We start from the raw sequence: 13,535 nt of genomic DNA, 5'->3' as shown, positions 1-13,535 counted from the left end.
CTATGTGACCATTCTTTACTGGCCCAGCCAGATCTCTGACCTAAACCCAATTGAGCATCTTTGGAGAGACCTAAAAATGGCTGTCCCCCAACGTTCACCATCTAACCTGACGGAACTGGAGAGGATCTACAAGGAAGAATGGCAGAGGATCCCCAAATCTAGGTGTGAAAAACTTGTTGCATCATTCCCAAGAAGACTCATGGCTGTTCTAGCGCAAAAGGGTGCTTCTACTCAATACTGAGCAAAAGGTCTGAATACTTATGACCATGTGATATTTCAGCTTTTCTTTTTTATAAATTTGCAAAAATTTCTACATTTCTGTTTTTTTCACATAAGATGGGGTGCAGAGTGTACATTAATGAGAAAAAAATGAACTTTTTTGAATTTACCAAATGGTGCAATGAAACAAAGAAACACATTTAAAGGGGTCTGAATACTTTCCATACCCACTGTATCATCAGTATATTTGAAGAGCTTTTCTGTACTTCTAGTTATAGTGTATGTGTCAACCTCTAAACCAGTTAAAGAAAATCTAACAGCAGTCTTTTGCTACCTCATCTGAGAGCAGTATAATGTAGGCAAAGAGACCCTGATTCCAAGGATGTATCACTTAGATTACTGGGTGCAGCCGTTCTTATACAATCAGAGTTGATAGATTTAGCAATGCAGCAAAGCTGAGAAAGCTAACCCCGCCCACACCAGGCTCTCACTGTACATAGCAATAGACAGTGAGCTGCTTATCAAAGAAGGGGGCGGAGTGGGACTTGCAAGCACATAGCCATCTACTCACAGCAATGCTAATCACAAGGTGAATAAAGCTTCAGTCTAAACAAACAACAGCACACAGTAGCACATGTGACACATCGTTGAGTTCAGTGTTTTAACCCCTACCTCATGATGTCCTCAGTGTATACAGAAAACACCTGTTGAAAGATTCCCTTTAACTTAAAGAGGTTATCGCATCATCTTAAATGGGTACAATTGCAAAGTGCTTGTACAAAGAAGCAGCTTTGCAGTTTACTTGTTATTAAAAATTCTCTCTATTCCCAAGAAGAGGTGGTCTCCTAAGCATGAAGCGCAGCGCTTTCACACTATTTGTTTTAGATCTTGAAAGTGCTACTCTGCAGCTGCACGAATTGCTGGATCTAGTCAGCATTAATGCCCCTGCACTCCTCCAATGATGCTGCACCAGATACAGGGCACAGATCGGACCAGTGGCACAACTATGACGCTGCCCTGAACTATTAATCAATCAGGATCACGCCATTTTTCAGCAAGCAGGACGTTGGGTGGCAGAAATAGAAGATGATACAATGTTTTAACTGTTACCCAACAGGATTTAGATATTGGCATCAGAAAAATGGAGCTCCGACTGCTATGAAGGCACATTACCAGTGTAACTGAAGTTCACCTACTACATTTAAATAAAAAAGATAAAACTATACACTGATGTGAAAATGTAAAATGTAGACATTCATTTTTTAACTCTATTGGTATAATCTAGCTTTAGAGGTTATTTTATACAGTTCAATAGACAAATGAGGACAAAATAACAAGAATTCAACAATTTATGCAAACTAAGATTGTGACCACATCCCTCTAGCCATAGTCAAACTAAGATCCTCCAGCAGGGCCAGTGTCACCACCCAGCACACCCGTGCAAATGCCGGGGTCCTTATTGCATTTGTGCATGTCTGCGCACTGTGTGTGCATGTCTGCATATTGTGTGTGTGCATGTCTGCGTATTATGTGTGTGCATGTCTGCATATTGTGTGTGTGCATATCTGCGAATTTTGTGTGCATGTCTGCTTATTGTACATGTGTGCATGTCTGCGTATTGTGTGTGCATGTCTGCGTATTGTGTGTGTGTGTGCATGTCTGCGTATTGTGTGTGCATGTCTGCGTATTGTGTGTGTGTGTGCATGTCTGCGCACAGTGTGCATGTCTGCGTATTGTGTGTGCACATATCTGCGAATTTTGTTTGCATGTCTGCTTATTGTACGTGTTCATGTCTGCACATTGTGTGTCCATGTCTGCATACTGTGTGTGCATGTCAGCGTATTGTATGTGTGCATGCCTGTGAACTGTGTGTTCATGTTTATGTACCGCGTGCGTATTATGTGTGTGCATGTCTACGTATTATGTGTGTGCATGTCTACTTATTATGTGTGTGCATGCCTGTGTACTGTGTGTTCATGTTTATGTACCGCGTGCGTATTATGTGTGTGCATGTCTACGTATTATGTGTGTGCATGTCTACTTATTATGCGTGTGCATGTCAGTGTATTGTGTGTGCATGTCTACGTATTGTTTGTGTGCATGTCTGTGTATTGTGTGTGCATGTCAGTGTATTTTGTGTGCATGTCTGTGTAGTGTGTGTGCATGTCTGTGTATTATGTGTGCATGTCAGTGTATTGTGTGTGCATGTCAGTGTGTTGTGTGTGCATGTCAGTGTGTTGTGTGTGCATGTCTGTGTATTGTGTGTGCATGTCTGTGTATTGTGTGTGCATGTTTGTGTATTGTCTGTGCATGTCAGTGTATTGTGTGTGCATGTCTGTGTATTGTGTGTGCATGTCTGTGTATTGTGTGTGCATGTCAGTGTATTGTGTGTGCATGTCAGTGTATTGTGTGTGCATGTCTGTGTATTGTGTGTGCATGTCTGTGTATTGCGTGTGCCTGTCTGTGTATTGTGTGTGCCTGTCTGTGTGTTGTGTGTGCATGTCAGTGTGTTGTGTGTGCATGTCAGTGTGTTGTGTGTGCATGTCTGTGAATTGTGTGTGCATGTCTGTGTGCATGTCAGTGTGTTGTGTGTGCATGTCTGTGTATTGTGTGTGCATGTCTGTGTGCATGTCTGTGTATTGTGTGTGCATGTCAGTGTATTGTGTGTGCATGTCAGTGTATTGTGTGTGCATGTCTGTGTATTGTGTGTGCATGTCTGTGTATTGTGTGTGCATGTCTGTGTATTGTGTGTGCATGTCTGTGTATTGTGTGTGCATGTCTGTGTATTGTGTGTGCATGTCAGTGTATTGCGTGTGCATGTCAGTGTATTGTGTGTGCATGTCTGCGTATTGTGTGTGCATGTCTGCGTATTGTGTGTGTGTGCATGTCTGCGCACTGTGTGCATGTCTGCGTATTGTGTGTGCGCATATCTGCGAATTTTGTTTGCATGTCTGCTTATTGTACGTGTTCATGTCTGCACATTGTGTGTCCATGTCTGCATACTGTGTGTGCATGTCTGCTTATTGTACATGTGTGCATGTCTGCGTATTGTGTGTGCATGTCTGCGTATTGTGTGTGTGTGTGCATGTCTGCGTATTGTGTGTGCATGTCTGCGTATTGTGTGTGTGTGTGCATGTCTGCGCACAGTGTGCATGTCTGCGTATTGTGTGTGCACATATCTGCGAATTTTGTTTGCATGTCTGCTTATTGTACGTGTTCATGTCTGCACATTGTGTGTCCATGTCTGCATACTGTGTGTGCATGTCAGCGTATTGTATGTGTGCATGCCTGTGAACTGTGTGTTCATGTTTATGTACCGCGTGCGTATTATGTGTGTGCATGTCTACGTATTATGTGTGTGCATGTCTACTTATTATGTGTGTGCATGCCTGTGTACTGTGTGTTCATGTTTATGTACCGCGTGCGTATTATGTGTGTGCATGTCTACGTATTATGTGTGTGCATGTCTACTTATTATGCGTGTGCATGTCAGTGTATTGTGTGTGCATGTCTACGTATTGTTTGTGTGCATGTCTGTGTATTGTGTGTGCATGTCAGTGTATTTTGTGTGCATGTCTGTGTAGTGTGTGTGCATGTCTGTGTATTATGTGTGCATGTCAGTGTATTGTGTGTGCATGTCAGTGTGTTGTGTGTGCATGTCAGTGTGTTGTGTGTGCATGTCTGTGTATTGTGTGTGCATGTCTGTGTATTGTGTGTGCATGTTTGTGTATTGTCTGTGCATGTCAGTGTATTGTGTGTGCATGTCTGTGTATTGTGTGTGCATGTCTGTGTATTGTGTGTGCATGTCAGTGTATTGTGTGTGCATGTCAGTGTATTGTGTGTGCATGTCTGTGTATTGTGTGTGCATGTCTGTGTATTGCGTGTGCCTGTCTGTGTATTGTGTGTGCCTGTCTGTGTGTTGTGTGTGCATGTCAGTGTGTTGTGTGTGCATGTCAGTGTGTTGTGTGTGCATGTCTGTGAATTGTGTGTGCATGTCTGTGTGCATGTCAGTGTGTTGTGTGTGCATGTCTGTGTATTGTGTGTGCATGTCTGTGTGCATGTCTGTGTATTGTGTGTGCATGTCAGTGTATTGTGTGTGCATGTCAGTGTATTGTGTGTGCATGTCTGTGTATTGTGTGTGCATGTCTGTGTATTGTGTGTGCATGTCTGTGTATTGTGTGTGCATGTCTGTGTATTGTGTGTGCATGTCTGTGTATTGTGTGTGCATGTCTGTGTATTGTGTGTGCATGTCAGTGTATTGCGTGTGCATGTCAGTGTATTGTGTGTGCATGTCTGCGTATTGTGTGTGCATGTCTGCGTATTGTGTGTGTGTGCATGTCTGCGCACTGTGTGCATGTCTGCGTATTGTGTGTGCGCATATCTGCGAATTTTGTTTGCATGTCTGCTTATTGTACGTGTTCATGTCTGCACATTGTGTGTCCATGTCTGCATACTGTGTGTGCATGTCAGCGTATTGTATTTGTGCATGCCTGTGTACTGTGTGTTCATGTTTATGTACTGCGTGCGTATTATGTGTGTGCATGTCTACGTATTATGTGTGTGCATGTCTACTTATTATGTGTGTGCATGCCTGTGTACTGTGTGTTCATGTTTATGTACCGCGTGCGTATTATGTGTGTGCATGTCTACGTATTATGTGTGTGCATGTCTACTTATTATGCGTGTGCATGTCAGTGTATTGTGTGTGCATGTCTACGTATTGTTTGTGTGCATGTCTGTGTATTGTGTGTGCATGTCAGTGTATTTTGTGTGCATGTCTGTGTAGTGTGTGTGCATGTCTGTGTATTATGTGTGCATGTCAGTGTATTGTGTGTGCATGTCAGTGTGTTGTGTGTGCATGTCAGTGTGTTGTGTGTGCATGTCAGTGTGTTGTGTGTGCATGTCTGTGTATTGTGTGTGCATGTCTGTGTATTGTGTGTGCATGTTTGTGTATTGTCTGTGCATGTCAGTGTATTGTGTGTGCATGTCTGTGTATTGTGTGTGCATGTCTGTGTATTGTGTGTGCATGTCAGTGTATTGTGTGTGCATGTCAGTGTATTGTGTGTGCATGTCTGTGTATTGTGTGTGCATGTCTGTGTATTGCGTGTGCCTGTCTGTGTATTGTGTGTGCCTGTCTGTGTGTTGTGTGTGCATGTCAGTGTGTTGTGTGTGCATGTCAGTGTGTTGTGTGTGCATGTCTGTGAATTGTGTGTGCATGTCTGTGTGCATGTCAGTGTGTTGTGTGTGCATGTCTGTGTATTGTGTGTGCATGTCTGTGTGCATGTCTGTGTATTGTGTGTGCATGTCAGTGTATTGTGTGTGCATGTCAGTGTATTGTGTGTGCATGTCTGTGTATTGTGTGTGCATGTCTGTGTATTGTGTGTGCATGTCTGTGTATTGTGTGTGCATGTCTGTGTATTGTGTGTGCATGTCTGTGTATTGTGTGTGCATGTCAGTGTATTGCGTGTGCATGTCAGTGTATTGTGTGTGCATGTCTGCGTATTGTGTGTGCATGTCTGCGTATTGTGTGTGTGTGCATGTCTGCGCACTGTGTGTGGTATAATCTAGCTTTAGAGGTTATTTTATACAGTTCAATAGACAAATGAGGACAAAATAACAAGAATTCAACAATTTATGCAAACTAAGATTGTGACCACATCCCTCTAGCCATAGTCAAACTAAGATCCTCCAGCAGGGCCAGCGTCACCACCCAGCACACCCGTGCAAATGCCGGGGTCCTTATTGCATTTGTGCATGTCTGCGCACTGTGTGAGCATGTCTGCGTATTGTGTGTGTGCATGTCTGCGTATTATGTGTGTGCATGTCTGCATATTGTGTGTGCATGTCTGCGTATTGTGTGTGTGCATGTCTGCATATTGTGTGTGTGCATATCTGCGAATTTTGTGTGCATGTCTGCTTATTGTACATGTGTGCATGTCTGCGTATTGTGTGTGTGTGTGCATGTCTGCGTATTGTGTGTGCATGTCTGCGTATTGTGTGTGTGTGCATGTCTGCGCACTGTGTGCATGTCTGCGTATGCGCATATCTGCGAATTTTGTTTGCATGTCTGCTTATTGTACGTGTTCATGTCTGCACATTGTGTGTCCATGTCTGCATACTGTGTGTGCATGTCAGCGTATTGTATGTGTGCATGCCTGTGTACTGTGTGTTCATGTTTATGTACTGCGTGCGTATTATGTGTGTGCATGTCTACGTATTATGTGTGTGCATGTCTACTTATTATGTGTGTACATGCCTGTGTACTGTGTGTTCATGTTTATGTACCGCGTGCGTATTATGTGTGTGCATGTCTACGTATTATGTGTGTGCATGTCTACTTATTATGTGTGTGCATGTCAGTGTATTGTGTGTGCATGTCTACGTATTGTTTGTGTGCATGTCTGTGTATTGTGTGTGCATGTCAGTGTATTTTGTGTGCATGTCTGTGTAGTGTGTGTGCATGTCTGTGTATTATGTGTGCATGTCAGTGTATTGTGTGTGCATGTCAGTGTATTGTGTGTGCATGTCAGTGTATTGTGTGTGCATGTCTGTGTATTGTGTGTGCATGTCAGTGTATTGTGTGTGCATGTCTGTGTATTGTGTGTGCATGTCAGTGTATTGTGTGTGCATGTCAGTGTATTGTGTGTGCATGTCTGTGTATTGTGTGTGCATGTCAGTGTATTGTGTGTGCATGTCTGTGTATTGTGTGTGCATGTCTGTGTATTGTGTGTGCATGTCAGTGTATTGTGTGTGCATGTCTGTGTATTGTGTGTGCATGTCTGTGTATTGTGTGTGCATGTCAGTGTATTGTGTGTGCATGTCTGTGTATTGTGTGTGCATGTCTGTGTATTGTGTGTGCATGTCAGTGTATTGTGTGTGCATGTCAGTGTATTGTGTGTGCATGTCTGTGTATTGTGTGTGCCTGTCTGTGTATTGTGTGTGCATGTCAGTGTGTTGTGTGTGCATGTCAGTGTATTGTGTGTGCATGTCTGTGCATGTCTGTGTATTGTGTGTGCATGTCAGTGTATTGTGTGTGCATGTCAGTGTATTGTGTGTGCATGTCTGTGTATTGTGTGTGCATGTCTGTGTATTGTGTGTGCATGTCTGTGTGCATGTCAGTGTGTTGTGTGTGCATGTCTGTGTATTGTGTGTGCATGTCTGTGTGCATGTCAGTGTGTTGTGTGTGCATGTCTGTGTATTGTGTGTGCATGTCTGTGTGCATGTCAGTGTATTGTGTGTGCATGTCAGTGTATTGTGTGTGCATGTCAGTGTATTGTGTGTGCATGTCTGTGTATTGTGTGTGCATGTCTGTGTATTGTGTGTGCATGTCAGTGTGTTGTGTGTGCATGTCTGTGTATTGTGTGTGCATGTCTGTATTGTGTGTGCATGTCTGTGTATTGTGTGTGCATGTCTGTGTATTGTGTGTGCATGTCAGTGTATTGCGTGTGCATGTCAGTGTATTGTGTGTGCATGTCTGCGTATTGTGTGTGCATGTCTGCTTATTGTGTGTGTGTGCATGTCTGCGCACTGTGTGTGGTATAATCTAGCTTTAGAGGTTATTTTATACAGTTCAATAGACAAATGAGGACAAAATAACAAGAATTCAACAATTTATGCAAACTAAGATTGTGACCACATCCCTCTAGCCATAGTCAAACTAAGATCCTCCAGCAGGGCCAGCGTCACCACCCAGCACACCCGTGCAAATGCCGGGGTCCTTATTGCATTTGTGCATGTCTGCGCACTGTGTGTGCATGTCTGCATATTGTGTGTGTGCATGTCTGCGTATTATGTGTGTGCATGTCTGCATATTGTGTGTGCATGTCTGCGTATTGTTTGTGCATGTCTGCATATTGTGTGTGTGCATATCTGCGAATTTTGTGTGCATGTCTGCTTATTGTACATGTGTGCATGTCTGCGTATTGTGTGTGTGTGTGCATGTCTGCGTATTGTGTGTGCATGTCTGCGTATTGTGTGTGTGTGCATGTCTGCGCACTGTGTGCATGTCTGCGTATTGTGTGTGCGCATATCTGCGAATTTTGTTTGCATGTCTGCTTATTGTACGTGTTCATGTCTGCACATTGTGTGTCCATGTCTGCATACTGTGTGTGCATGTCAGCGTATTGTATTTGTGCATGCCTGTGTACTGTGTGTTCATGTTTATGTACTGCGTGCGTATTATGTGTGTGCATGTCTACGTATTATGTGTGTGCATGTCTACTTATTATGTGTGTGCATGCCTGTGTACTGTGTGTTCATGTTTATGTACCGCGTGCGTATTATGTGTGTGCATGTCTACGTATTATGTGTGTGCATGTCTACTTATTATGTGTGTGCATGTCAGTGTATTGTGTGTGCATGTCTACGTATTGTTTGTGTGCATGTCTGTGTATTGTGTGTGCATGTCAGTGTATTTTGTGTGCATGTCTGTGTATTGTGTGTGCATGTCTGTGTATTGTGTGTGCATGTCTGTGTATTGTGTGTGCATGTCAGTGTATTGTGTGTGCATGTCTGTGTATTGTGTGTGCATGTCTGTGTATTGTGTGTGCATGTCTGTGTATTGTGTGTGCATGTCAGTGTATTGCGTGTGCATGTCAGTGTATTGTGTGTGCATGTCTGCGTATTGTGTGTGCATGTCTGCTTATTGTGTGTGTGTGCATGTCTGCGCACTGTGTGTGGTATAATCTAGCTTTAGAGGTTATTTTATACAGTTCAATAGACAAATGAGGACAAAATAACAAGAATTCAACAATTTATGCAAACTAAGATTGTGACCACATCCCTCTAGCCATAGTCAAACTAAGATCCTCCAGCAGGGCCAGCGTCACCACCCAGCACACCCGTGCAAATGCCGGGGTCCTTATTGCATTTGTGCATGTCTGCGCACTGTGTGTGCATGTCTGCATATTGTGTGTGTGCATGTCTGCGTATTATGTGTGTGCATGTCTGCATATTGTGTGTGCATGTCTGCGTATTGTGTGTGCATGTCTGCATATTGTGTGTGTGCATGTCTGCGTATTGTGTGTGCATGTCTGCTTATTGTACATGTGTGCATGTCTGCGTATTGTGTGTGTGTGTGCATGTCTGCGTATTGTGTGTGCATGTCTGCGTATTGTGTGTGTGTGCATGTCTGCGCACTGTGTGCATGTCTGCGTATTGTGTGTGCGCATATCTGCGAATTTTGTTTGCATGTCTGCTTATTGTACGTGTTCATGTCTGCACATTGTGTGTCCATGTCTGCATACTGTGTGTGCATGTCAGCGTATTGTATTTGTGCATGCCTGTGTACTGTGTGTTCATGTTTATGTACTGCGTGCGTATTATGTGTGTGCATGTCTACGTATTATGTGTGTGCATGTCTACTTATTATGTGTGTGCATGCCTGTGTACTGTGTGTTCATGTTTATGTACCGCGTGCGTATTATGTGTGTGCATGTCTACGTATTATGTGTGTGCATGTCAGTGTGTTGTGTGTGCATGTCTGTGTATTGTGTGTGCATGTCTGTGTGCATGTCAGTGTGTTGTGTGTGCATGTCTGTGTATTGTGTGTGCATGTCTGTGTGCATGTCAGTGTATTGTGTGTGCATGTCAGTGTATTGTGTGTGCATGTCAGTGTATTGTGTGTGCATGTCTGTGTATTGTGTGTGCATGTCTGTGTATTGTGTGTGCATGTCAGTGTGTTGTGTGTGCATGTCTGTGTATTGTGTGTGCATGTCTGTGTATTGTGTGTGCATGTCTGTGTATTGTGTGTGCATGTCTGTGTATTGTGTGTGCATGTCAGTGTATTGCGTGTGCATGTCAGTGTATTGTGTGTGCATGTCTGCGTATTGTGTGTGCATGTCTGCGTATTGTGTGTGTGTGTGCATGTCTGCGCACTGTGTGTGGTATAATCTAGCTTTAGAGGTTATTTTATACAGTTCAATAGACAAATGAGGACAAAATAACAAGAATTCAACAATTTATGCAAACTAAGATTGTGACCACATCCCTCTAGCCATAGTCAAACTAAGATCCTCCAGCAGGGCCAGCGTCACCACCCAGCACACCCGTGCAAATGCCGGGGTCCTTATTGCATTTGTGCATGTCTGCGCACTGTGTGTGCATGTCTGCATATTGTGTGTGTGCATGTCTGCGTATTTTGTGTGTGCATGTCTGCATATTGTGTGTGCATGTCTGCGTATTGTGTGTGTGCATGTCTGCGTATTGTGTGTGTGCATGTCTGCATATTGTGTGTGTGCATATCTGCGAATTTTGTGTGCATGTCTGCTTATTGTACATGTGTGCATGTCTGCGTATTGTGCGTGTGTGTGCATGTCTGCGTATTGTGTGTGTGTGCATGTCTGCGTATTGTGTGTGTGTGCATGTCTGCGCACTGTGTGCATGTCTGCGTATTGTGTGTGTGCATATCTGCGAATTTTGTTTGCATGTCTGCTTATTGTACGTGTTCATGTCTGCACATTGTGTGTCCATGTCTGCATACTGTGTGTGCATGTCAGCGTATTGTATGTGTGCATGCCTGTGTACTGTGTGTTCATGTTTATGTACTGCGTGCGTATTATTTGTGTGCATGTCTATGTATTATGTGTGTGCATGTCTACTTATTATGTGTGTGCATGCCTGTGTACTGTGTGTTCATGTTTATGTACCGCGTGCGTATTATGTGTGTGCATGTCTACGTATTATGTGTGTGCATGTCTACTTATTATGTGTGTGCATGTCTGCGTATTGTGTGTGCATGTCTGCGTATTGTTTGTGTGCATGTCTGTGTATTGTGTGTGCATGTCTGTGTAGTGTGTGTGCATGTCTGTGTATTGTGTGTGCATGTCAGTGTATTGTGTGTGCATGTCAGTGTGTTGTGTGTGCATGTCAGTGTATTGTGTGTGCATGTCAGTGTATTGTGTGTGCATGTCTGTGTATTGTGTGTGCATGTCTATGTATTGTGTGTGCATGTCTATGTATTGTGTGTGCATGTCAGTGTATTGTGTGTGCATGTCCATGTATTGTGTGTGCATGTCAGTGTATTGTGTGTGCATGTCAGTGTATTGTGTGTGCATGTCTATGTATTGTGTGTGCATGTCAGTGTATTGTGTGTGCATGTCCGTGTATTGTATGTGCATGTCAGTGTATTGTGTGTGCATGTCAGTGTATTGTGTGTGCATGTCAGTGTATTGTGTGTGCATGTCTGTGTATTGTGTGTGCATGTCAGTATATTGTGTGTGCATGTCAGTGTATTGTGTGTGCATGTCTGTGTATTGTGTGTGCATGTCAGTGTATTGTGTGTGCATGTCTATGTATTGTGTGTGCATGTCTGTGTATTGTGTGTGCATGTCTGTGTATTGTGTGTGCATGTCTGTGTAGTGTGTGTGCATGTCAGTGTATTGTGTGTGCATGTCAGTGTATTGTGTGTGCATGTCAGTGTATTGTGTGTGCATGTCAGTGTGTTGTGTGTGCATGTCAGTGTGTTGTGTGTGCATGTCTGTGTATTGTGTGTGGATGTCTGTGTATTGTGTGTGCATGTCTGTGTATTGTGTGTGCATGTCTGCATATGTGAAGGATGTGCTATATACTTATATTTCTCTGCCGTATCTGTGCATCATGAATTGTATGTTTTAAAGGGGCCCACTGAGACTCTTTCGCCCGGGGCCCATAAAAACCTGGAGCCGGCCTTGTCCTCCAGCCATAGTCTTGTGTAAGGTTTGTGGCAGAATAGTCAGCTAGAAAAAGTAAATGTTAAAATCATTATATTTCAGATATTTAGATACAGATTTGGAGCGTCGTGCTCCAGTGGTCCAGGGCAAAAGGGCAATATTCCGCAATTATCACATACTTTAGACATGGAAGGAATAATTTTTTTTTGTTCTGTCACCATAAGAATTGTGCAATATAAGATTACCTTGTGTTACTGCTGTACATTTCACTGATCTTCTCATTCTGTAACCAGTCTGAGTATCCAGGTCACTTTGGGCCATATCATTCCATTTTGTAGTTATCTTGAGGTGTTCTGCCAGTCAGACAAATGGACATGATCAGCCCTCCTTACGTAACGTGGCAATGACTTTTGGGTGAGGTTAATGAGAAACGTCACCTTATACACATTTCACATGAATACATAAATGGGACATTCAATGTGATGATTCTAAATCAACTAAAAAGCTTGGCCACTACTTGGACATTCCCCTTCTAAATAAAGTAGTCCTTCTTGAAAAAACAAAACAGATTCTCTCTTCCCGCACGTTCCAGCTTGTTGGTGCTGGGTCTTCGAGGGCTTGAAAGTCATTGTAACGCCACATGAGCCCTGCAGTCAATCAGTGACCGCTACTGGGCGGAAGAGCTCTCACGTCTTCCAAGGTTTGTCCAAAGGAAGTGAGAGTGCAGCAGCCAAATAATGGCCTCTGATTGGTTGCAGGGCTCAAATGGCATAACATGGTCATGAGTGCCACGGGTGATCCGGTGCCGGTGCGGGAGTTGAGTGTCTGTTATTTATGTTACACAGGGGGACTACTTAATTTAAAAAGGGATTATTCAGGTAGTAGACAAACGCTTTAATGGTATTTTTTTGGACCTTGAGACTGTGCTGCTTTGGTGGATAAAACAATTGTCAAATAAATATATAAGGGACAAAAAAAAACTTTTATGCTGATGTCATAGTTAAATATATTCGTACAGTAAGAAATGGAGTTACCCTTTAACATTGCAAGTCAATTACTGGTATATTGTATCATTTAAGGAATATAAACTATCAAACCGCAAACTGAAGTTTCTTTTTGCACATCTACATTTACAGATATTTTGCCTTTCAGTAAAATTTCTTCTAGCAGCTGGCAGCTGCTGCTAGTCCATGACTTTCAGTTGGCATAGCAAGGCGGGCAGCAAACAGTTGCTTGCACAACTGATGCCAACTCTACATCCACGCTGGAGACTAGATGTCTCTTTCCTATCACATAAACCGCCTGCGCCCTACCCAATCAATGTCTCCTAGATTCCCCTTCCTCTATACAGAAATTAACCTTTACACTTCCAGAGATTTGTACAAACTAGCTACAATGTGGATTGTGAAAGCTTAAGAATTTCGAAGCCACTACGGAAAAGGCAGCATTTTCTTACTGGGGCGGCAGAGGAGCAGGTGACGGCAGCAGCTTCCTTGTGCTACGATGACACCCTTTAATTACAGACACATAGGAACAGCAGGTGTTTTCTTTGCCAGTGAATGCCTTTGCTATATTGCATAGACATAAACATATGTGTGTATATATACCGACATTTATTTATATATTTTCCTTTCTCATCTACCATTTTTATCAGCCATCGGCTGCCCC

At 43.1% G+C, this 13,535-nt stretch overlaps 1 protein-coding gene across 9 annotated transcripts in view; it reads right to left on the bottom strand.

Moving 5' to 3' along the window:
- TENM3 (teneurin transmembrane protein 3) overlaps nucleotides 1-13,535 on the bottom strand; it is a 1,679,324-nt gene that overhangs the window by 764,155 nt on the left and 901,634 nt on the right. For all 9 annotated transcript variants that reach the window (XM_073577886.1, XM_073577891.1, XM_073577894.1 and 6 more), the window contains one exon: nucleotides 12,113-12,220. In XM_073577886.1, coding sequence (XP_073433987.1) covers nucleotides 12,113-12,220 — 108 coding nt within the window. The remainder of the gene's footprint in view (nucleotides 1-12,112; nucleotides 12,221-13,535) is intronic.

The sequence above is a fragment of the Dendrobates tinctorius genome, unplaced genomic scaffold (assembly GCF_039654945.1).
Source record: "Dendrobates tinctorius isolate UK_male_01 unplaced genomic scaffold, ASM3965494v1 ptg000008l, whole genome shotgun sequence".
Classification (NCBI taxonomy): Eukaryota; Metazoa; Chordata; class Amphibia; order Anura; family Dendrobatidae; genus Dendrobates; species Dendrobates tinctorius.
Note: the sequence above shows the minus strand (reverse complement) of the source record. Positions and strands in the feature narration are given on the sequence as shown.